Source organism: Microtus oregoni, unplaced genomic scaffold (assembly GCF_018167655.1).
Source record: "Microtus oregoni isolate MIOR12 unplaced genomic scaffold, Mior012 000031F_ref0000149, whole genome shotgun sequence".
Classification (NCBI taxonomy): Eukaryota; Metazoa; Chordata; class Mammalia; order Rodentia; family Cricetidae; genus Microtus; species Microtus oregoni.
The window spans coordinates 3,527,066-3,553,015 of record NW_024543090.1 but is presented as its reverse complement, the minus strand read 5'-3'; the positions used below and the strand labels follow the sequence as shown (position 1 = coordinate 3,553,015).

At 42.2% G+C, this 25,950-nt stretch overlaps 1 protein-coding gene across 4 annotated transcripts; it reads right to left on the bottom strand.

Moving 5' to 3' along the window:
• Window positions 1–6,290: 6,290 nt before the first annotated feature.
• LOC121465734 (APAF1 interacting protein) lies at window positions 6,291–25,827 on the bottom strand. Of its 4 annotated transcripts, XM_041679101.1 has the most exons (7): window positions 25,666–25,824; window positions 15,584–15,684; window positions 11,644–11,692; window positions 10,053–10,170; window positions 9,238–9,373; window positions 6,994–7,161; window positions 6,291–6,469 (listed from the first exon to the last, which is right to left on the bottom strand). In XM_041679101.1, the coding sequence occupies exons 1-7, from the start codon at window positions 25,717–25,719 to the stop codon at window positions 6,370–6,372; spliced, it is 726 nt and encodes a 241-aa protein (XP_041535035.1). In that variant the 5' UTR covers window positions 25,720–25,824; the 3' UTR covers window positions 6,291–6,369. The 4 variants fall into 4 exon arrangements, with proteins under 4 accessions (XP_041535035.1, XP_041535039.1, XP_041535038.1 ...); XM_041679105.1 differs by lacking the exon at window positions 15,584–15,684 and having other exon boundaries at window positions 25,666–25,757; XM_041679104.1 differs by lacking the exons at window positions 11,644–11,692; window positions 15,584–15,684 and having other exon boundaries at window positions 25,666–25,827.
• Between the last annotated feature and the right edge of the window lie 123 nt (window positions 25,828–25,950).

Here is a 25,950-nt window from a genome sequence, read left to right as displayed (position 1 = left end):
GGAGTACATGTGTATGCACATGTGTAAGAACTATAGAGGGAAAGCCAGATGTTGTGGCACACACCTTTAATCCAAGCACCCTGGAGGCTGAGGCAGGCAGATCTCCGTGAGTTTGAGGCCAGCTTGGTCACCATAGTGATATCCTGTCTCAAAAAGCAAACAAACACAAACTGTAGAGGAAGATAGGGAAATAGTTGCTTATTTGATAACATCCTAGAGTTTTAACATTCTCACTTTAATCATCTTTATGAATATCATCTACACTTTTACTGAAATGTCACAGAGAGTATGCCTGAACTTTACACAGGTCATGAGAAGAGGGGGTTCAGACTGACTATGTCTCTACATATATGCTGTCTTGAATAATTTTAGAAGTCACTGATAAAATGTCTATGCATTTGTTGAGATGTGTATACTCAGAATGAGTTAATGTCAGGGAATTTAGAAACTTAAAACAAATTTCCAGGCCTGTGACTTACAAGTTTCAAGCAAATTAAACCTTCCCATCCTTGGAATATGAGTGTTTATGCAAAAGCAAAATATTTTTAAATAATTAACAATGGATGGGCTCAGAGTATGAAAACAGATATGATTCAGCTCCAAGTCACAGAAGCTTTTGTTTCTTTGGAGGCTAGTGATACCACCTAAACCACATGATTCTTTTTTTTTTAAACTGGACTTTTTAAAATTAATGTATTATTTTACATCCCGACCACAGCCTCCTCTTCTTCCTTTCTTCCCACTCCCTTCCAACTACCCCCACCCATTTTCCACTCAGAAAGGGGCAGGCCTCTCATGGACTTCAGCAAAGCATGGCATATAAGTTGCCTTAAGACCAAGCACCTCCCCTTGTATTAAGACTAAGCAAGGCAATCCAGCATGAGGAATAGGTTCCCAGGAACCAGCCAAAGCACCAAGGACAGCCCCTGTTCTCATGCCAGGAGTTCCAACATACAGACCAAGCTACACAACTGTCACATATATGCAGAGGACCTAGGTCAGTCTCATGCCGGCTCCCTGCTTGTTTGTTCAGACTCTGGACCACATGATTCTTAAAAAAGATGACCTGAGAAACCAAAGTGCTTGCTAAACTGTACAATTGTATGCAATTGTTATTATAGTTATTATTGTATTAAATGATTCATGGTGGCTAATGGAAAGACTCATATAATTAAAGGCATCTAACAAAGATATCAGATAAGCTTTATTGGGTCAATAAGATTTTATAACCCTCTTCCTCTAAATTTCTTCCTTTGACTTAAAATATTTTACTGATTTATTTGTAATCTCCCTCCTAATTCTGTCCCAACCAAGGATTAAAGACATTTCCCAGTCTATTCCATTAACCACAATGGGCAATTATGCCCTCATTTATAGCGGCACTATTTCATTTTGTCTACATAAAAGTTAACATGACATGCATTTTTTTCTAAGCTCAGTTCTCTCACAGTAAAAATGGGAGCAGGTGAGGTTGACATTTCATTTGATTCTTTCTTCTTTAATATTGCTGGAGGGCCAAGAGTCATCTATTCAATATTTATTGGCATCTGCTTTCAAATTTGATTCTTGGGGAAGGTGATGTAGGTTTAACAGGTTTACAGCAATGTCATTTCCACCCAGTCTTAGGCCAGAACATTAAGAGCTGAAGGTGTCTATTGCCATTGTCTTGGCTGCTGTGCACTTTTGGAGGTATTTTTAGGTCAGTTACATTAGACAGATGAGTTTACAGATGGTCATTAAGGCTTTGATCTGGACCTTTTATTGCAAAAAATAAATGTGAAGTATAAGGAATATGAATAAATATGAAATCGATACACATAAAATATATATGTAAAAATACAGATGTAAGATACCGCTAGTTACCTTAAACAGGTTAAAATTAGTCATGTGGTTGAATAATAAATGAAAACCCAATACATCTCTACTAAACAGCTCTTGAAGAAGCTAGTTTGGGGAACTGTTAGGTTCATGGGGCCAACATGCTTCTTTGTAAAAACATATAAAACATTCTGCTGATTCATAAGTTCCCTAATAACTATGCTTGGAAAGCCAATGATGGGGTTTGTAGCAGAGACCCTAGCTGACCTCCATGACAGCAGGATGATAGGAGCTAGTGTTGATTATTATTAGACTTTTGGGATGGACAGGGGCTGAAGCAGGGAAATCTATTAGGGCACATTTCCGGTACATTGAGAAAAAAAAAAAAAGAACAAAAATCAGTGGGTGCTGAGCCAGGGGTGAAGTAGTGAAAGATTTGAAGCTGGCGAGATGTGCTTATTAGCTAGACATTGTGTGAGACTGGTAATTCCATCATTGGTGCCAGCCTGAGCAACTGGAAGGAACTGAGGGAAACTTCAGGGAATTTGGATTGTTTGGAATACATCAGGATGGATGGTGACATTAGCCAGGTAAGAGTTTGGAGATAAGAAAAATAGATGGCTAAAGATACAAATGATCTGCTGGGTGCAACTGGTGTTTAAATACATGAGATCAGTGAGTTTTGAGAAAAGTGGTCCAAGGGATGATGCAGTGGACCAGTTGAGATTACAGAGTTGAAGAGGAACTGACACTGTGAGGAGCCTAGCAACATGAAGGGCTGAGAAAGCTAATACTGATGGGAAACGTAGCTGTATAACCACCATGGGAGGTTGTAATGGCACTTCCAGTTGAGTGGTATAGACAAAAGCCAGCTAAACTCAAGCCTGGGAGAGAAGAGGGACTGACCCGTGATAGCACCACAACTTTTTTTTTTTTTTTGAGAAATTCTAAAGCAAAAAGCAGAGGAACAGGGCAGTATCCCAAGCTCAGGAGGGTATGAGATATTCATAAGCCATAACGCTATCTCATGTTCTGAAGGTAAAAGATTAGTAGAGAGAGCAAAACTGATGATGCAGGCAATGGGAAATCACCCAGTGATGACCTTGAACACAACAGTGGGAGATCTGGTCTCCGTGGGCAGCAGGGCCGGCTTACTTGTTCTGTGTGGAGCATGCAAGGGCGGAAAGTCCATGGATGCTCTCTCTTGATGGCGTCTATTCTTTTCAGTGAACTAGCAGTCAAGGTCAGAGTATGCAGGGAAATACTTGAGCTTTGAGAAGAAACAGCTGCCTTGAAGGGGGTGATATGAATGGATGAAAATAAAATTCCCTGACAGCACCCAAGACCCACTTGACAGTAGCACAGCAGTGTTTCTTCTGTCAAGATGCACACACAAAGAATGACTGGAACGATTGTGAATGTTTTTCGTGGACTATTATTTTAAGATGTGTTACATTTGTTTATGTTGTGGACCATTTGTATAATGATGCAAAGACGTGTTGTATTCATTTATGTTGAATTTGTTTAACTCTGTGAAACTGTTATTTTGCATATCTAAAACACCTAATTGGTATAGTAAAGAGCTGACTGGCCAATAGCAAGGCAGGAGGAAGAATAGGCAGAGCTGGCTGGCAAAGAGAATAAATAGGAAGATCTGGGAGGAGAAAAAGAAGTAAGAGAACAAGGAGAGGAGGATGCTAGAAGCCAGCTACCCAGCCACAAAGCCAGTCAGAGTCAGAGTGAAAGTAAGATATACAGAAGTAAGAAAAGGAAAAAGGCCAGAGGTAAAAGATAGATGGGATAATTTAAGTTTTAAGAAAAGCTGGCATAAACAAGCCAAGCTAAGACTGGGCATTCAAAAGAAAGAAAAAGACTCTATGTGTCTTTATTTGGGAGCTGGGGGCAAGCCCCCCAAAAGAGCTAGAGTATGGGATAATGCTTTTGTACACTATAAAAATTTGTCATTTGTATTAGATTAACAAAACACTGATTGATTAGTAGCCAGGTAGGAAGCATGGGCAGAGCAACCAGAGTAGAATTCTGGGAAGAGCAAAGACAGAGACATAGTTGTCACCCAGATGCAGAGGAAGCAAGATGAGAATGCCTCACTGAGAAAAGGTACCAAGCCACGTGGCTAAACATAGGTAAGAATTATGGGTTAATTTAATTTGTAAGAGCTAGTTAATAATAATAAGCCTGAGCTAATAGGCCAAACAGTTTAAAATTAATAGAAGCCTCTGTATGTTTATTTGGGACTGAATTGTTGCGGGAGCAGGTGGGACAGAAACTTCCATCTACACTAAAGAGTAAAAAAAGAAAAAAAACCTACAAAAGTTTGTTGGAACAAGGAAAAGAAACAGAGATTTGACATTCAAGGAATTCATTCATCCTATCCCCAGGTCCAATGAAGAGAGAAAGCAGAAGGAAGCATCACTTTAGCTCTAAGGGAAAGTGTCTTCAGGGAGAAACTGGTTCCATTTACAGCATGGAAGGGAAAACAGCATTCAGAGAGGGAGCATACAGGAAGATCTGGCTATTCTTGGTAAGACCTGTTTCAATAGGGTGGCAGTGCTGACCGGTTCAACTGGGAGAACAGAAAAAAGGCTGAACAGTGGGTAGGTGCTAGAGCTGGATGAGGGCTGAAGGTAAGATAGCAAGCACATGCCTCTATGTGGTGCATGTGTACATGGAAGTTTCTGTCTCATGCAGTCCTGCAGCCATTCAGTTCCAAATAAACACACAGAGGCTTATATTAATTATAAACCGTTTGCCCTATTAGCTCAGGCTTATTATTAACTAGCTCTTACAACTTAAATTAACCCATAATTCCTGTCTGTTTCAGCCACAAACCCTGGTATCTTTTCCCAGTAAGGCATTCTCACTTCGCTTCCCCTGCATCTGGCTGGTGACCGTGTCTCTGCCTTTTCCTCTTCCCAAAATTCTCTTACTCTGCCCCACCTATACTTCCTGCCTGGCTACTGGCCTGTCAGTGTTTTATTAAACCAATATGAGTATCAAATGTTTACAGTGTACAAGAGCATTATTCCATAGCACGTTTTAAGCATCCTGGCAAAGCAAAGGCCATGAGAGGGTCAGAGGATGACAATGAGGGGTCCAAGGCATAGTGGGAAAAAGAGACTTGGATCACTCAGTTGAAGGAAGTGGTAAAAATGCCTACAGTCACAGAGGCTGACTGGCTTGTGAAGTGGAATCATCGGGTATTTCTCTCATGGATTAATCTATTTGCTCTCTTCTGGAGTGAGGTTAGAGGCGGTAATGTTGGGGATCTGACAAATGAGGATTGAGCGACTTGCAAGTGGCCTGTTTGTTAGGATCCAGTGGTCACAATTCGGAGATGACATCCTTCAACATGGTTGTTAATTTGTCCCCACCAGGCCTGCAGCTTAGGTGCGGGTGTTATGTAAGTAGCTTAACCATGGCTAAGGTCATTCCCAGGTGAATTTGATTGAGGTTGGTTCTCTTGAAGTAGTAAAAATACTAGCCCATGCACTCCTTTTTTTTTTTTAAAGTAAAGATGTAAAGGAAGAATGGGACAGAGTCTGGATGTCTGGGTAGGGTGAATGAATGGATGAAGGGAATGATCTGGGGTAAATAACCTCAAGAAGTAGGGTGATGGTAGTGACTATTTTTCTTTCAGTAGAAGCAGGGCCGGGGTGTACCTCAGCGGCAGAGTACTTACCTAGTCCACTAGAACCCCTGCACTGGGTGTCAGTTAATTTGGATCTTACAACTGATGGCAATAAACAGTAAGTGCCCTATATTAAGTCATAGGTTGATGGTCTCTCATTTTATGCTTGAGACTAGCAATGTTTGGATTTGCGGATATCTACGTATATTTGTATATATATATAATGAGCTATCTTGGAGATGGAAACCAAGGATAAACACAGACTTCATTTGTTTCACATAACTTAGACAATGCTTTAAATGCATCTTTAACTTCACTACGACCTGCCACATGAAGTGACATGTGGATTCCGTCTGTGACATCATGTCTGCATGCAATATTTTGGACTCTGGACTTTTAGATTATATGCACTTAGACTTTATATAGAAGTACTACAGTTTATAAGGGAAATCTATAGAATTATCTTTACATTAGGTATAAAGAATACACTACTCTTAATAGTTGATATAAATTTTATGTATCAAATTAAAATAAGAAAGTGTTCATTTCACAATTAAGTGGAAAATATTTAATGAATTCTATTATTAGTGTTTTAAAGATGAAAAAAATCCCAAGAATGTATACAAAAGGAATTAACTTAAAAGGAAATATTTTGTCTTTATATGCAAATTTACATGCTTTGAAATAAGCAAATACCAAGTTAAAAGTTTATTCCACCTCTCTGTCACCTAAAGCTGTAAGAATATAAGAAAATATTTAATGTGAAGGGGATTAAGTGTGACTTGTTGTATTCAGTGACAAATTAGTGAAATCAAGAAAATTTCCAACTCATTTAAAAGCAGTCAAGTTTTATTTAAGGTGTAATTAAGTTTGTTTTATCCTTGAAGATACTTAGACTTGGCTCACACAATTCCATTTTCTCCAACTGGGAACTGCGTTGGATCCATTCCCATCTTCTTCATAGAGACAGCAATGTCAAACAGGTAGTCATAACACTCGCACCTAGAAGAGAAGGCAAGAGGCCTGAACGTGTGTCTGGTCCTCACTACCATGTCTCCCAACATTAGCTTTGATACGAGGCTACGTTTGCTACTGAGTTCATACCAAAGGTTTACTACTTTGACCCCAACAAACTTCAGACCTGCAAAGGAATCACACTGCGCTGTGGCACCACACCATTTACTTCCCGGGAAATATACGACTCACATGAAGTTATGTTTTTATTATTTTATTATGTGCTATATTTCTTAAATAAAATTTATATTATTTAAGATCTATGACTCTTTTCCTCTGGAGCAAACTTCACCGAGCCTTCCTAAATCAGAGCTGACCTAATTAATACTTCCTGAAGATTTAACAGAGTAAGAAATCAGGTCTTTCCAAATAACACTGACAGATTATTTAAGTTGAAACCAGTCGACTAACAAACACACGGAAAACTTGTATTTTGTTTTAAATCCTAAAACATGTTAGTTCATTTTCACATTCTGAGTGTGATTTGCACCAAATCTCTAACTCAGTCTTACATGGTTTTTGCTTTCTCCCACGTCTCTCCCCACACGTACACCCCGTGACGCCTGACGAGCACCGCACAGGAGTCTGGGTACTCGTCCATTGCACGAGCCATTCGTTCTTTGAGGTCTTTCTCTTCAGGAGTGTTCTCAATAATGGGTACCACTAATATGTCATCATACCTGTAAGACAGAACAAGACATCTACTCCCACTAAAATATCAATATTCTATTTGTATTTTCTGCTGCTAGTGACCAGCTGATATCTATATAGCACTCCAACATCTCCAACTTCAAAACAAGATGGTGTAAGTTATTCTGTATATCTTATATAAACATCTATACCAAAAGATACCAAATGCCAGGCAGCCCTGAATTTAAATGGCAGAAATTTGTACAGTATAACAGAACCTAACAAAGAAATCAAGACCATACAAGCACTTCCTTGAAGTAAAGATAATCAGAACATTTTAAACATAAGATAGAAAATGATACATCTCAAACTATATATTACATAGTAGGAATATTTCCCAAAATAAAAATCATTGTATTTCATCTTGGCAGAATACCAAAATGTCTTGACAGGCAAACCAATCAATGCAGGTGTGGTCTGTGGCATCAGGATAGAAAGAACCATCTAGCAACAATTACCAAGGTTATGTTAATGCTTTCAGAATAATCTCAAACCTGAGGCATTAGAACTTTTGTTTTCACTTTTTTCTCAGTAAATTCATGAGATAAAGTCAGAACGTAATAATGTCCAATCATCAAGCAACTTCGCTACAAGTGAAACTAGGTCTTGAGGTCGCTTGTAACCAATGACTCCTCAGACAAGCGTTCCCTTATACACGGCTTTCTCACACTGCCTTTCACCAAAGCAGTGAGAAAATGAACACGGAAATGCCAAGTGTCATCTGAAGCGACCACCTGCAGGCAGGCGTAGACTAAGCAGCTGTCGGGTGATTCATAATTTGGGCAGCCATTATCGTAGTAGTATAGACTTGCCCACGACCCGCCTGTAGCTGAGACAGAAGTAATTATACAATGCTGTAGTGTGACGGAGTGAATAGCTGGTCTCACCTCTTCCCTGAAACCAGCCTGAAGAGCGACAGACTTAGATTTTCCTATAGCATTCGTCACACAGTCAGAGATATTTCCAGGCACAAAATAATTTCAAAGCACAGTGAGACTAGAAAACAAATTCAAAGCAATCCCTTATTTCATCGACAGGATGCTGATGCTCACAAGTTAAATACGAAACAGAGGCATGGAAGTCCTCTGATTGGCTGTCGGTATCCTCTGCACTCCAGCACAGGCATGTTACTTGACGGCAGCCACAGTAAGGCATGGTCAGCTCACCTGGTAATGAGGGAAGTTTGGTGCTGACTTTGTTTAGCTTAGCTCTGCTGCTGAGGCCTGACCCAGGGCCTTGAGAGAGCCCCGCACATACTCCACTGCTTTAACTGACACCTTTTCGACATAATTTTTGCAGTGCTGAGCAAGGCTTTAAGGCTCACACTAAACAAGGAAATCAAATGAGCTAAATTTTCAACACAGAGGTTTAAACACATCCACCGTGTTCCCTTACTGCAGTCACAGGAAGACACCGCTGTGGTGTCTTCAGTACCAGGAACACTGTCCTCTGAAGGGAGGGGGAACCAGGCCCCGCGGACTAGGAAGCAAGGCTCAGCCTGTCCCTGGACACTGGGAACCTGTGTCTTCAAGCCATTCAAGTCTAGATTCATAAATAATGGCGACACTTTTGCAGGTTGGTGGATTTATTTAAATTTAGTTAGAGGTCATTGCTGTGCACTTTTATGTCACCACATCACAAATTCTGAAATACAGTCATTTCTCTAATTAAAACAAATAGAAAGTTTTTATAAACAGGAACATATTCTAGAAATACATTACATCAACATAAATTCTAATGGTAGTCTCAGTTCCAGCTTCCTGAAGACAAAGTGGAGGTGAGGAGATCTTGCTTCCTCAGCGCTGAAAACGGGCTGTTCTCACCCATCTTGACAGAAAGTCCAGGCAAGACTTCTGTTCGTTTTAATGGAGCAAACATTTCATTATTCATGTTGCTAATAACTCTGCACAGCTGGGGAGGGTAGGAGCAGTCTGTGCCCCTGAGAAGGCCTTTGAAGGTTCATTGTCACGTGGAATATTACCGAACACAGAGCCCACCACATCTCATTAGATGCATAAAAAGAGGAGGAAAAATGCATGCCAAATAACTTAATAATAAAATTATACCTGTAATACCCTCCTGAGGTACATTTCCTTATTCCTTTGATCATCTCTTGATGTGTAATTTTAAACTCCTGTCCTGGAAACAGGAGGGTGGCCAAGACAGCAGCTTTAGAGTGGGTATGGATCACTGCGCCTGCTCCTGCAGGATGAAGAGGCAGCTGCTCAGTGAGGAGAACTTACGTCTTTAAGAGAAAATCAACACCTATATCTATACACTTTATGTATGTGTTTCCTTATGGACCTGACTTTTTCTGAGGAAAATCTGGGGTCCTAGTTAGCTTCTGTGGCTGTGACAGAATGCTGGCCAAAGCCAGCCTGGGAAAGGAAAGAGTTTATGTGGCTTCCATGTCCTGCGTCACAGTTTCCTACTGAGGGAAGTAAGGGCAGGAACTCAAGGCAGACACCTGGAGGTTGGAACTAACGCAGAGGCCATGGAGGAGTGTGCTTGACTGGCTCTCATGGCTTGCTTAGCCCACTTCCTTATCCATTCTAGGAGCACCTACCCAGGAGTGGCACTATCCACAGTGGGCTGTGCCCTCCCATATCAGCCATTAACCAAGAAAATGCACCTCCAGACCTGCCTACAGGCCAGTCTGACGGAGGCACTTCCTGAGCTGAAGGTCCTCTTCCCAGGTGACTCTAGCTTGTGTCAAGCTGACAGGAGCTAAGAGGAAGTGGAGCAACAACGGACCTTCTTCAGAGGCTGATGAGAATGCAACGAGGGGAAACAAAATGCTTGTATGTTAGATCCTCGAGAGCTGTTAACTGAAGTCATGATGGCCGTGCTCGAGGCCAGCTCTGCCTGGATACCAGCCTACCTCTCATGGTATAGGCGTTCATGAAGAGAGGAGTACACTGGCTTTTTCTGAGCATCTTAGATGCTGGAGGTCCACTTATGTCCTGTTCATTGATGTCACAAACAAACATATCTTCTGGCTATTTACAGAGAGAGAAAAAGAAAAGAAGGTTAAAGAAATAACAATTAAAATGTCTCTACTGGGTATATTTATACAGTATATGCATATGCAAACAAGTTTAACATTCAAACCAAACATTCATGGAGTCCCCAAAATTTTAGTACCAAGAAAAAAATGTCCAAGTTTCATACTGGGACTGGACTGACGGCTCGGTGGTTAAGAGCACTGACAATTCTTCTAGAGGACCCGGGTATGGTACCCAGCACTCACATGGCGGCTCTCAATCATCTAACTCCAGTCCTGGGGGACCTGATGCCCTCTTCTGGCCTTCAAGGGAACTGCATGCACATGGTGCACAGAAACACATGCTGGCAAAATACTGATACACACAAACTAATACAATTAATAGTTTTATATTATCAAAAACTTTCTTGAGAGTTAAAAAAATCACTTTCTTTTAGAACTTTAAGGATAAGATTGGAGTAGAAGCAATTATGTATATACTGATGTTGTTGTCAGTTCAGACTTAGGCCTGCCATTTCACAACTACATTTTTGGGAAACCATATAACATGCCCAGGTGGGTGTCAGAACTTTCTTATCCCTCGAGAAACTTACTAAAAAGATGCTACTCTTCAAGTTTTCGGGAATGTGTTGACCTAGCTGTTTCTTAGTGATGCCTGCATATTTCCGATTTGCATCTTCCGAATACCAGGCTTACCACAGGCTACAATATAAGCTTTCACGAAGAGGGAAACTTTTCTTTTTTCTTGTAAATATATAATCAATGTTTTATGTATTTGGTTAGACTTGGGGAAATATTCTAGCATTGATATAGAATGCCACTTCTCAAAATTTTGAAACAAAACTCCCCCACTTTGAATTGGAATAGCTTTGTGATTAAGATAGGAATCGGTTTGTGTGAGCCGAGCCTATCAGTAGAAGAGGCTCACCAGTCTGATAAAGGTGCGCCGAGGCTGCACTACTCGCTGCTGCCTGCTACAGCTCTCTGAAGGAGATTTTGGAAATTCATTTATTTTTGTTTTCCAGTATATATGTATGTATACCATGTGCATACCCGGTCATGAAGCACAGAGCCCTCTGCTGGACGAGGTCAGAAGAGGGGCTTTAGATCCCCTACAACTGGAGTTACAGGCAGTTGTGAGCCACCGTGAGGGTGAGAACTGAGATGCAAACCCAGGTCCTCTGCAAAAGCAATGAGTGCTCTCAACCTGTGAGCCGTCTCTCCAGCCGCGCGAGAGTTTACAACACACGCTGCAGACGTGGAAGATACTTGCCGCCTTAAAGAAACATTTCATAATTACTTAGCAAATATTGAATAGTTACTTAGCAAATGTTTGTTGATTAGTTACTTAAATCTTCACAACAGAACCGCCCTTCAAAACTAACATAACCTTGAGAAGCGATTCCATTTCGTGGAATGGCAGTTAAGGAGAGGGGACAGAGGGCTTACAAAGGACCCTTTAGCATACCTGAATGCGTTCCTTTTGCACACCCGAGGGAGCAATGTAGATTTCATTGCTGGTAACACAAAATATAGAAATTGGTTTTTGTTTAAAGTTCTGGTTTTGAACAAATAAAGTGCATCCCTGCAGTATAACCATTAATGTCCTCTACACATCAAGCCCCGAGTGGCTGCTTGGTTGAGTGAAGGAGTTAGGGTGCACAGGATGAGTTCTAGGCTACTTTGAAACACTAGTGGCCCAAGAAAACTCGTGGTAGTTGCTTTTGTCTTCCTCTTTCACATATATGTATTTCTTTTCATGGGGCAAAAAAATTTAGTGGTAGCTAGACCACTATCTAGAGGAAATGTAAATTTGAATACGTTAATTATTTGCTACTTGTGGCATGAATGAATAGAATTTCAGTATACTATGTAAAATATAGTTAACCTAAAATCAGGTAAAATATATGTCTGATTGAAAACATTTTTGCATTGTAAAGAATGAAATTCAAATTCATTTCATGAAGTCATGAAGGACAGAGCCCTCTGCTGGACAGTTTGCTAACTACAGCATTAGCATTAGGTAACTGAGGAATTTCCTCTAAGACAAGCATGCAAATCTTGGAAATTATTTAGCAATTAAGCAATCACAAAAAGTTAGAAATGAGATTAGGATATTGAGTGTGGTTGCATATGCCTATAATCACAGCACTTAGGAGGCTGAGCAGGGAAGACCATGAGCTCAAGACCAGCAAACATCTGAAACAAAATAAACAAGCACATACGCATGCACACGCACGCGCACACACACACACACACACACACACACACACACAGAGAGAGAGAGAGAGAGAGAGAGAGAGAGAGAGAGAGAGATCGATCTACACCTGCTGTACCATTTTTCCACAAGATCCTCTACTGTGCTGTCAAATTTGACTTGCAAATAATTCCCAAATCTTCCCCATTCCCTCCACTTAAAGAACCGTCCACTAATAAGTTTCAGTTGCCAGAGCACATTAACGAGCTACCACAAAAATGGAAACCAAGAGAACAGCTTTTGCCATGGAAGCAGAAAAGCACAATGGACAAATATCAAAGGCTTCAAAGTGACAGTGAGGATGGCTTATATGAAGCTGTCAAAGCGGTTACTACAAAATACAGACTTGGAACTGACAGGCGTATCAGTGAAAGGAGGGTTTCTTGGTGAACTAAGGCCTAGACAGATGCCTGATAGGTGAGAAGAATCCAGGAAGCAGCTGCCGTGCTCAGCATCTGCTGCATGGGACAACGGTGTGGCAGCCCTTCCTCCAGAGCCAAAGGTCCCAGAGATCCGCTCGCCACCCTTGTGGTCAGAAAAGAGGTTCGAGCTGTGTTAAGTCTCTTTGTACTGCTGTCTTTATAAATGAAAATTAAGAATTTCATCAACTTTGAGCAATTCAAAGATAAGCTAAGTAAGATTTTTAACATAGCAATTCCAACACAGAAAGAGAAATACAGGAAACATACAAAGTAACAGCTTTTGTTTTAGATAACATACAAAAGCTTGAAGGAAAATGCTTGCTTGATTCTATAAAAAGAACCTGGAAGTTCCAGGGAATGCATTCTAGAGTTTATTTCTCTGCACTCCCTGCTCTTTCACTCTGTGGTAAATAAGAGGACAGAAAAACATCTGTGTGCAGGTGTGTCTATTTGTACTTAGGCTCTGGTCATTAAAGATCACTGAAATGCAAGGTCTCAACAGCTCATCTATAGTAGGAGTTTATCAAATGTGATTCCAGAAGCATGCAACAAGCTTAGTGTAGCTGGCACATACTGATGAAAACAGCAAATGATAAATCTAAACATCATGACCAAGCCAAAGGCAATGGTTGCTAAGTGTTGTGGAACTGCTCTGATGACTCCTATGTGTGTCCTTACTTTCAATCCCTATGCGTGTCCTTGCTGTCATATATATGCATGCACACATGTATGTGTATACATGCGTGTATAATCCTGGTACCATACACCAGTCATGTAAGCCAGAGTGGTATCAGCCAAACCTTGAAATCTGTTAGTATTTATGCATTCCCCAAGACTTTACTGTCTGTATGATGTTAGGACATTATCTACTATATTTATATGTCTTTTCAAATTTATTTGCACCAAGAGTCAGATATAAAAGACAAAACTATTACCAGAAACACTAAGATGAGTAATGTTGGCTCATAAAGGGGTGATATTCAACATTTTACTAAAAACACCCATTTTAGTCTGTAAAGCATAAACGGGAAGCCAAACAGTTCTCCTTAAAACTTTGCTTCTTCCCACTTGTGGCCTCTAGGGGGAGCTCCTTGCCCATTAAAACTAAGGAAAAACTACACATGATGCAACTTTCCTATAAATTGATTGTAGTGCTATAAAAGTCATTGCATATTAAGAGATGTGCCAATAAACGGTTTATGTTGGCCACACACAATCAGCGTGTGGAACAGTAAAGTTCTTTCAGAGAGAGGGGTCCTTTACAATTCCTTGCTTTAAAAAATTCTCGAAATTTTGAGTTTTCATTCTACTTGTTTTAACATCTATATCCAGAAATGACCCTTTTAGCTCAGTTTGGTAGGAGCCCTATTATGTAAAAAACCATTCTCTGGACATGAAAATAAACAGCAGTTAACTAAATACATTTAGAACGCAATTTATTATAAATTATACATCAGGGAAATTAATTACAGGCACTTGACTTTTAAATAGAAAAGTGAAACAAGAACAAATTATTAATAGTTCCGGGTATATTGTGAACAAGACAACTTGAAGATTTAGGCAAAGCAATCTGAACGCCTGCTCAGAGCTGAAGTGACACACCAGCAGCTGGGTGACTGATGGTGAGGGGCACAGATGGACGTGTGGGCCCACCAGGGAACAGGCTGTGTCTATACACTGACCCTTATATTCCTACACAGCTGCCGACTAAGGTACCTTTTGCTACTTCCCATTATTGAACTGTTTCATGAATTACACTGTAATTTGAAGCAGATGAAATTATAAAATCATCATCTTGTGAGATGTAGTAAAATTCCTCCTGTTTAAAATGTCCTGATTTTATTTTATAATCCATTTACTATTATGAAATGCAGACTCCTTGAAATGGATATATACATATATATGTATACACACATATATGCACATACATATGTACATGTATATACACATATATCATGTACATATATACTCAACATACAAATGTTTTAATAACCCAATTTTGCTAAAGAGAAAAGGTGAATTGGAATACAGAAATAAAGCGCCCTCACTCAGGTTAACATTCAGCCTCCAGAGAGCAATATTCATACAACATTTCAGGAGAAAACATTAATTCTCCTTCAGAAAGTCTCGGGGGAATGAGGTGTCACCTGGAGAGTCATTGCCAGGGCTTATTCCTCATCTGTTCGAAGACGAGACATTCTCTGAATCCAATGAGCAATAGAAAATGATTCTTTCATTCTGATTAAATCCAGTGCCTCAGAGGGATAGATATCAGCAGATGCTATGCCCATTAATCATTATATCTCTGCTTACAATAGTACATGGCCTGTTTCTGAACTCAGAAAACATGGATTTTTCAATTTTCAATGATTAATAATCTGGATTTAAGTGACTTCAAAATATGTCTCTGAACTTTTGAAATAAATCTTCGGCTGTCTAGAGAGGATCCTGTGAAGATACATGAACATACTTGCTGGACTGTTCCTCCTTTACTGTTCCAAAGAGAGACTCAAATTATCCCGATTAACAACTGGGATCCAAAGGCCTTCGGTGTTTTAAGTGCTTGTTGCTCCTGCTCCTGGTTCCGTTGGGTCATGCAAACACCCCCGATCATTTAGAAAGTAAACAGCTTCAGTATCACATAAACTGACTATCCGCTGGGTTTGGACGCACCACCCATGGCGTGCTGAGCTGGAGAACTCCAGAGCTGAAATCAACCAGAAACTCACCCATGCTTCAAGCTAATTCCTCCTCCGGTGCCGGTGACCCAGCCCAGATGGTAAAACTGTTTGCAGAGTTCTGGGATCAGGAATCTGGGGTGTTCCTTGTCCTTAAACAGAAGACAACGACTTTTTAAATTGTGTGTTCCAGCTGGCATTTCTAACGCAAAACCAACTTAAGGACGTTCAAAGAAATCTACCTAAGAGATAGTTAAGGAAACAAACACGTTCTGTCCCTAACATTCAGAAAATGGATTTACTTAGTTATTTGACAATCTGGGACTGGTCAGTATAGGGGCCTAAGTCAAACTCTATGGAACAGGCTGTGAGGACAAGGCAGGGAAGTGCCAGGGGTCTATGACACAGTGTCAACAGAAAGACAGTGGGACCTAGTGCCACACAGGAAAGTTATTCACACAAAACACCCCACTAGAACACCATACACAAGACATCACGGTTGTTATCTGTCCAAACAGTCTATGCTGGTTCAGTTTCATTTTTATATTAAATATGTTTGGTTTTCCAAAGTGATTTCAATATCTTCTTTTATTACAATTATAATAAACACTCACTATTAAAATTAAAACCAAGCAAACAGCAATAAGCAAATCCTACTGAAAAGCAACCATGATTCTTTCCTGGGAAGGCATTTTGTTTAAAGGCGCACATAAATAAAGGCTGAGGTGATCATCAAGCCTCATTTATACGTGTCACTCCAATAATTACCTGCTAAGAAAACCATGTCATTTGTTTCCCCCTGTTTTGTTTTAATAGTTTAAATTCATGAAAACATAAACAAAGAGAAATGCAATGAACTCCATTTTGGCAGTATGACATATAGCATTACCGTGAAAATAAGTAACAGCTGCTGATTAAGTGACCTTTACAAATATTTCAAAATACACTGTTGAAGTGGGAAGATTTCACAGGGTCGTAAAGGAAATGAGAGTGGGACATCTTGAGATCAGGGAACCCCAAGGCCAGGATTGTCCCTTCAAGGCACCTGAAAAACTCTGGGGACCCCGAGCCTCCATTCTGAGAGCTGGACAAGCATTAGAAATTCGAGATAAAGTCCAGACTTGCATCACACAGAAAAGCCCCATATAAATTCAGGACTCAGTGGGCTGCATTTTCAAGGAAAGGCAAACAAGAAACCCTTGCTATGCAGAGAAAATCACTGGACTGCTACCCTGGGCCCCGCGTAAAGGCGCAAAATCATTCCTGAAGTCAGAAGAAAATCATGATTTCAATAGACTGGATGCTCAGGTAGCTGAAACTGTGCTTTCCAAATGTTCTTGATTCTCACTCCCTCTCCCCCTCTCTCCACGTACACAGTTTTAGGCAAGTATTCTGAGTGACTGCTGATAAAGGAGCCTTCACAATACAAAACTGAAAGCATGGGAGAAAGTTAGACATTTTGTAAAGCTCAAACCAACACAGGATTAAGAGTGAGCAGGACTTAAAAACTACATTATATCTAATTCTCTGTTTGCATGATGTTGAGTGTGCTGGCTAGTTTTTATGTCAACTTCACACAGGCTAGAGTCATCTAGGAAGAGGGAACCTCAATTGAGAAAATGTCCCAACCAGACTGGTCTGTGGGCAACAATGTGGCGTCTTTTCTTACTGATAACTGATGTGGGCGCAGCTCGCTGTGAACAGTGCTGCCATGCACTGGTGGTTCTGGGTTGTATGAACTATGAGGACCAAACCAGGAAGCAGCACTCCTCCACAGTCTCTGCTTCAGCTCTTGCCCTAACTTCTCTGGATGATGGACTCCAAGATGTAAGGTGAAATAAATCCTTTCCTCCCCATGGCGCCTTTCCCCAGTGTTTTGTCATAGCAATAGAAATAGAAACCTTAACTAAGACACCGAGCCTCTCTTTTACTCAACCATTAAATGAGAACACGTTGAGGAATAAAATGAGATAAAATGAAGATAAAACACACAGCACAAAGCTGAAGAGATGGCTCAGCAGTTAAGAGCACGTATTGCACTTGCAGAAGACCAGAGTTCAGTTCTCAGCACTCATATCAAATGGCTCACACTCCATCTAACTACAGCTCCAGGGGTACTGAAGCCTCTGGCCTTCTTATGCACCTGCATGTACATCTACCTACCTACCTACCTACCTACCTACCTACCTACCTACACACACACACACACACACACACACACACACACACACACACACACTTTAAAATAACAAAAATTGGGGCTGGACAGATGGTTTAGAGGTTAAGTTCTATATCCCCTTGCAGAGGGTGGGAGTTTAGTTCCTAGCACCCATGTCAGGAGGCTCACAATCACTCCTTACTCCAGTTCCAGAGGAGTCAACACCCTCTGCTGGAGTCCTTGGGAACTGCACTCCTCTGTACATATAACATGGAGCTATACACATATACACAGATGTTTAAACATACAATTTAAAATCTCTACAGTAAAAACACTTGGTACAAACCGTGTGGTACAATACTCGCTTCCTTCTGTTTTAAAGAGTTAAAGTTCTTGAACACAAATTAATTACTTAAAGTTAATAATAAAATGGAATTCTTAACTTTTCTCAAGGAAACTAGCCAAAAATTTCTATGCCCCATATAATTTGCTGTTTCCTTTTCTTGGAGAATATAAATGATATTTTAATTACATATTAAATACAGCTAATGGGAAGACTCCTGCAGTGTTCCAATCATTAAGACCAAATTTGCGCAACAAATTGCAAACATTACAGAAAATGGTCTATTATTATACATCCCCCTTTCCTTTTGTCTTTCCCCAGTTCTGAAGTATTGGAGCAATTAGCCAGCCTCCTGCTACAGCCTAACACTGACAGGGCAGCACAGTCGCTGGTCGCTGCGTCTCCTTTAGTCATTCAGAGCAGCAGATACAATTCCGGGGACGCCATGGAGACCTGGCAAGGACACATCTGTGGAAGATGCAGCCACTCAAGCTGTGCAGCCCGAGAGGGTGAAAATGGAAAAGCTGTCTTCAAACTGGCAAGAAGGGAAGGCTTAGCTGCTGTCCGCTGCTCCCCTGGAGGCCAGCAGTACCTGTCAGCTGTCGCCGGAGCTGGCTTTCAGTGAACATAATAACTACATGCCATGAAGCTAAAGACTTTCCGCAATGGGCTGTTAGCAGAAGCACAGCTCTGGTGTGGCAGACACAGACTATATTACAAACATTAGAGTATAAAGAGCTTTCGCTCCACTTTGAAGGCCTCCCAGCCTCGCCTGTCACAGACATACCTACTTATGCCCAACAGGGCTCCATTTATTTCCTCTCCTCGCTCCTTTTATTTGAAAACCAGCACGCACCTGGACCCAGGGATTCCTGGGAGACTCTGACACAAACACAAACTGTCAGGTGGGGGGGGGGCACTCAAAGCATATGTTTATTAGCATAAGCAGGGCCCCCACTGTGGTCCAGGGATACTTTCAGGGGCTTGGGCTTGGTTTCCTTGCAGGGCTCAGTGATTTCCCCAGACTTCTGAATTTCAACACTGTGGGAGCCCACAGAAGGGGGTCAGAGAGCTCTGGCCTATTCCTGCTCAAGGTTATAGACAAGAGGTTTGACTTAACGTATGGCTACTAACAAGATATCTTGACCTAGGTGTTTTGGGTATTAAGATGGCCCACAGAGGTGGATCTGGTCCACCTTGACCAAAGGTCAGAGAGTTCAGGCCAATTCCTGCTCCTTCAAGGACATGACAGCAGGTTTGTCCCAGGGAGTGATGGCCTACAGGATGCTTGGCCTAAGGTGTGCTCAAGGTGTTGTTGCTTGATGTTTCAGGTACTGAAGAGGTAATTGCTGTTTGTTCTTTATATCATGGTAAAGCAGTCTTTTGCCTTCCTCCCCCGCTTTTTGGTGTGTGTGTGTGTGTGTGTGTGTGTGTGTGTGTGTCTGTGTATAGCCTACCTTTTGGGGTATAAAAGCATATGAGAAATAGATGTGGGTGAATTCAGTATTCACTGGGTTGCCCTCCCAACTGTAATCTGTGTCTCTAGTTCTTTTATATCTGTTTTGTCTGCCTGATATTTCTAATCCATATGCCCCTATCCTGGAACCTATGAACCGATTGAGACTGGACCTGACAGATGTCACCCCAATGTGGGACCCCAATACAACACCAGTTTTTTGTTTTTAGTTGGGGGTGAGGGTGCACATGCTGAGGTCAAAGCACCACTTCATGCAGTCAGCTCTCTCCTTCTACCTCTATGTGGGCTCTGGAGAATGAACTCAGGTCAATGGCTTATGCAGCAATTGCTTTACCCACTGACTCAGTTCACAGGCCCATGGGTAGGTAGTTTTATTAATTTTCAGGAATGACATGTGGTTGCCAACTAATGACACTAATTATATTTAACTCTCCACTATTACTATTTTCAGAAAAGAGTGGATTTTAAACATAGGAAAATAACGTCAGAGTAAAGGGTAATCTTTTAACGTGAATGCAATGAATTTGCAGAAATTGATATTTCCATTGCTCTCACTTTGTAATGCCAATACCTTCTTCCCAGGACTGACCTTTTGAGTAGAAGTTACACTTTCCCTGTTTGATCTCCTTGCCTGCTTTTTCTTCTCCTCCAGTTCATCCTCCATTCTACCTTGAGTACTGAACTAACACAGTACTTTGATCATGAATTTGGACCCTCAAATCAACAAGTGCTCAAATACCATTTCCTTGATCTGTTACGTCCTTTATGTTCTAATTTATTTTTCAAGTATTTCAGTCATGTTTTATGTAAATCCCTCAGTTCTAGTCAAACTCCTTACTGAATCAATTACAAGGTGGCTCTTAGGGATCACTGAACCCTGGCGGTCACGCTGACGGTCTGCCCTCATGGTGCCAGGGTTGGCCCATGCTCTAACAGCCCATGGCAGAAGTGGCTACTGTGTTACTTCGCAGATGGCTACTGTGTTACTTCGCAGATGAGGCTGTAAGATGTGAGGGTCAGTGTTGGATCCTGGAATCTCTCTCTGGGACCACTGGTTCTTTGTGGAACCAGCCCATGCAGAAGGCCACCACAGCCTGCAGAAGGTACTTTGGGGAGCAGATCTTCCTTGTGTGGTCCATCCTTGATGTGACTATTGCTCAGACAACAGCCTGAATGCTCCCTCATGAGGTCTTGATCCAGAACATAGCCGGGTTGCTCCTAGATTCCTAACCCTGAGCATCTATAGGATACAATGAGTGCTGTTTCCAGCTGCTGAATTTTGGGATGGTTTGCATATAGCAATAAGTAACTAAGTTATGTCTTCCTCCCCGGCAAGAATACAGTTTTCTTTATACTGTTGCTGCTCATGCTGGATCCCAAGTTGTTGCAATTCTCTCGAACCCTGGTTAGTTTTTTCTCAAGCAAGATGCAGCTGCCCCCTCCACCCCCCCCCCCCGCTCCAATTCTGTGCGACGGCATTTGCTCTTCGCACTTGTTTCCTGTCATTTATTATTTACCTCACTCCTTCAGCCAACCAAGCCTGAGTGCTACGCACATGATAGGCCCTGACAAGGGAAATATACATAAGACCCACTCTGAGGAGCTTAATCTATAAACTTCTCAGTTATGAGATGATAATGTATAATACAAAATGGGTGGAGCACAATGGGAGCAGAAGCTATAGATAGGGAGGAAAGGAATTAGGAAGGGGTCTTGAGCTCACGGGTGGTAAGAATGTTACACAGGTGGACAGTGGAGGACTCAGAAGATGGAACGGGCTACAAATTAGGTCTTACGGATGAAGGTGGGGAGTCGGGGAGTATCTGCCTCTTCAAAACTTTGAAAATATAATGTGTGTGTGTGTGTGTGTTTTGTCTGCATATATGTCCGTGCACTACTTGCACGTCTGGTGCCCACAAAGCCAGAAGAGGGGGTATGGATTCTCTGGAACTAGAGTTACAGACAGTTGTGAGTCACCATTTGACCTCTGGAAAAGCAGCCAATGCTGTTAACCACTGAGTCATCTCCCCAATTATTTTTGAGACAAGGTCTCTCTGAACCTACTGTTTCAGCTAGCCTAGCTGGCCACCAGGTCCTGAAAGCCCTCTCACCTTCATCCATTCCAGGGCTGGCGTTACAGGAGCGTGCAACTGCGTGCAGCTTCTACATGTTTGCCGAGGATCCAAATCAGGTCAGCATGCTTCAGTGTCTACGGAGCCCGCTGAGCCACCTCCCAGCCCTCATATCCAGTGTTCACACACCTGACTATGATAGCGGAGAAAAGATACTGAAGGGCAGTGTGGCGAGCCCACGAGTATCATACAGTCAATGTACATAAAGGTACAAAGTAGCCTTTGTGGGGAGGGGGACACTAGAGACTGGGGACTGCTGGGCAGTGCTGCTGGCAGTGTTGACGACCCTTTGGAGGGTAAAATAACCAGGATGAAGTGAGATTAATGAGCATAGTTGGAGCATATTCCCTAACAACATTTAGCTCCTTGAGGGGGCACCAAGGGTGTCAGTAAGTTAAGTCAGCCTTAATTACCTTAAGTAACAGTTTTAAAAAAAATTATTTTAATTATTTGTGTGTATGTGTGTGTGTGTGTGTGTGTGTGTGTATGTATGTATGTGGGCATGACACCTGTGTGGTCAGAGAATAACTTGTAGGAGTTCTTTCTGTCTTTACCATGTGTGTCCTGGGGACAGAATTCAGATTGTCAGGTTTGGCAGCAGGCACTTTTCCCCACTGAGTCATCTCACAGGTCCCCTCAGTAACAAGCACTTTGAAGAATTGGATTTGGAAGCCAGACCAAAGTGAGGATCACTCACTTTATTTAGAAATAAATGAAATTTGCAGGTATAAAATCTACAGACTCTTTCAGTAATGTTGCTATGGCAGGGAGTCCTAGATAAGAAACAGATGGAAAGTCAACACAAACAATCCCTTTTTATATGTATTAGAACTCATTTTTCAGACACTGTAACAAAATGCCTGTGCTACTACCATGAGGAAAGGCTTATTTTGGCTCAGTTTTATAGGCTCCATCCATGGTTAGCTGGGTCTATCACTTTTAGGCCTTTGGTGGAGTACAGGGCAAAGGGTACATGATGGCAGAAATGGTTCACCCGATGGCCAGGAGGGAAAAGAGAAGAAGGTACATAGGGTATACCATGCCCTTTGGGGTCACATGATCAACGACATAAGGATCTTTCGCTAGCCCCCACCTGTACAGGTGCTTCTACCTCCAAATGGTGCAAACCTAGGGGATAAGCCTTTACCGTGTAGACCTTTGGGGACACTCAACATTCAAATGATAGCATTTGCTAAGAGGCAGAGCTGGAGGACAAGAAGAGACGGAAGGCATAGAGAGCTATGATCTAATAGACAGGCTCTCTTGTGTGGGAAAGGGAAATGAGATTGGAAGAACAAGGAGGTAATTGCCTTCAGCCAGCGAAAGAATGAAGATGCTGCTAACAACAACAATTGCCAACATTTGCTGGGTGCTTGTTCTGTGACTGTTAAAGCTGTATGGCCTACTGTATCCTTATACTAACCCTATTACACTAAAAGATGAGCTTGTCTAAGACTACCAGATACTAATGGCAGAGCCAAGATTTGAATCCGGGCAATATGGAAACAGACCTGACTCCTTTACTTTAGATTACACTGTAGTTGGAAAAAAGGAGAAACTGAAGTCGAAAAGTTTACATGTAACAGTTTTTCCTGTCATTGCGCTTTCAGGGGCAACACGCTTGGGGCATGAGATGAAGAGAGATGGTAAGGCTTTGGAATAACCGCCTAAAGCAGCATGAGAGGCAGCTCCCCGGAGGGACAGCACACAGATTCACTGATCCATTGGGCTGACCTCTCCTTGACTCTTGTTGTGGGTTCTCAGCAGCTTGGGGAAGAGAGATTCAAGAAAAGACACTAATTGCCATATAGTGTAAAGGATACTCGGGTACAAGGGCAGCAATAGGTATGAGAAAGAAAACTGTGTGATGAACAGACAGGGATGGGCCGGGGTGGATATAGTCAGGAGGTAGGCTAAGTGCAGGGAGGTGAAGGTGGGCAGGATGCCGAGAGCAGGGAAAACACGAGGCAGGGATTAGATGGCCTTCGGTTGTAGCGTTAGTGCAGAACAACCAGGATCACTGCTAGATCTAAGTCATGCCCACCTGCAGCTGCCTCCACCTCCACCCTAGCGCGAGCGTCGTTCTCACAGCCTTAGTGAGATGACAAGCTCTCTGCTGTGACTCTGAAGTCATAAAGGGCCCAGCGTTTTTGCTTTCCTCAGTTCAGGAAATCCGAGCAAACTGACTGTAAATACCACTACTCATTAGCTCCATGGGCCTTCTCTTTTTCAGAACCCTGTAGGAGTGAGAACCCTGCTGTGTCTCTTGGGACTGACTTCTGTCCCAAGAGACTGTGCTGTGTCTTGTCAATAATCTTCCTGATAATCTCTGACACAAAAGGACGATCTGGGTCAGAGCCAATGAAATTGAACCTCGCAGTCACTATACACAACACCATGATAGGTAAGGCAAAATAAAACAAATAAAAGTGACGTCTTCCTGAGTTTTCTCCCCAGCTTGGCTTTCTAAGTAAGCGGAAGAAACCCATTCTTGGTAAGCTCTAACTGCTACAGTGTTTTGCTCAATAAACACTGGATGAACTAAGATCACATTTCTTACATTAAAAAAAGCCTTGTATCGGAGGGTTCAAACTTGTATCTTGTGGACTTTGCTGGCTTGTTTGATGCCCTGTTGGTGAAGACTTCCAAGCAGCTAACACATGGACAAGTCTTAAAAAGATACATAAATTAACCAAGAGAAAAAGTAGTTAGGTGTCTGCGCTGGCTAGTTTGATGTCAGCTTGACACAAGTTATAGTCATCTGAGAGGAGGGACCCTCTATTGAGAAAATGTCTCCATAAGATCAGGTTGTAGGCAAGTCATTGGGCATTTTCTTAGCGTTCGATGGGAGAGGGCTCAGCGCATTGTGGATGGTGCCAGCCTTCAACTGACGGTCCTGGATTCCATAAGAAAGCAGGCTGAGCAAGTCATGAGGAGCAAGCCAATAAGCAGCACCCCTCTGTGGCCTCTGCATCAACTTCTGCCTCTGGGTTCCTGCCCTGTTAAGAGTTCCTGTCCTGACTTTCTCCGATGATGAACAGTGGATGATATGAAGTGGATACCAAATAAACCCTTTCCTTCCCAAGATGCTTTGGTCATGGTGTTTCACCACAGCGATAGTATCCCTAACTAGGGCACAGACCAATCAGATTTACCGTGTGTTAATTTGATCTGTAGAGTACTTAGAACCCAAGCCAATATTTTTAAAATCAAGACAAATTCACACAAAATGTGACTTCCTATTTTCCCTCAAAAAAAAATCAGAATTTAACAATGAGTCCATACCTCCATACAGCATGAAAAAGCTAGACATGCGATAGGCTGTCCAGTCAAGGTGGCCTTAAGAGTTTTCATTCGGATTTCCTCAAAATCTGGGTCATAAACACTTCTGCTCTCAAGACATCCTAGCAATGATTCTGATATACTGCTTTCATTTTCCTCACACACCTGCTAGGGATGGCACCAATGACATGTGTCCTACGTGCAAAATCTCCCTCTCAATCTTACCTAACTTCAAAGCTTTCTTTATGAATTTAGGGAAAGCCATTTATTCAAGAACAATAATGGTTGACAAATGCTTTTGCACTAAAATTTTCCTGGGTTTTATTTTTGAGAACTTTGACCCTAAACAAGGCTAATAAAAGAGGATAATTTTGTGGACTTCCCTTGAGTCTTCTGCAAGATTTATCACATAGTATCGAAACTTTGTTTTTCTAGTTCTCTTGTTCACCATTTTCTTAGCACGTAGAAGGTATTCCAATAAGACTGTGGTGTGTTTAACTGAAAGAAAAACGCATGCACCCCGAGGGTTTCCTTAAAGAAGAATCATCTCCACTATCTCCCACCTCACAAATAAGGCAGGCTACTCAAAAGGGTGCTGTCTTCCAGGCGCCAGGTCAGCACCGGGTTGAGCAGCCCCACTAGGAGTTAGGAGAGACCTCGGACTGGCGCGGACTGGGCTAGGGATAGGGCATCGGCTCCGACCGAGGCCCCACCCCGCGTGCCGTAGACCGCTGTCCTTACCTGCACGCTGCACGGCCGCGAGCAACAGTCTCCCTGAGCGTGACAGCCAGACATGGTTGCGACCTGCGCTAGATAATCCGCTGCGCGCTCTTTCCAGGCCTAAGCGAACCGTAAGAACGCTGTGCCGCGGCGGAACTGGCAGCCTGGGGGCGGAGCAAGGGCGAGAGGCGGGAGGCGGGATCTGAGAGAGCATCGCCCAATGGGAGAGCCTGCGCCGGCGCAGACCGGCTGGTGGGCGTGCCCAGGAAGACTGGAGGCGGTGCTAGGAGGGTTGGTCCACGAGTC

What these genes read in the sequence shown, in the direction of transcription:
- LOC121465734 (XM_041679101.1), bottom strand. Translation starts at nt 25,719, where the DNA reads ATGTCTGGCTGTCACGCTCAGGGAGACTGTTGCTCGCGGCCGTGCAGC. An exon ending in GAACGCCTATACCATGAGAG is followed by an intron (nt 9,374 to 10,052) that starts GTAGGCTGGTAT and finishes TTCATCCTGCAG; the next exon opens with GAGCAGGCGCAGTGATCCAT. An exon ending in TGGGAGAAAGCAAAAACCAT is followed by an intron (nt 6,470 to 6,993) that starts GTAAGACTGAGT and finishes CTTCTCTTCTAG; the next exon opens with GTGCGAGTGTTATGACTACC.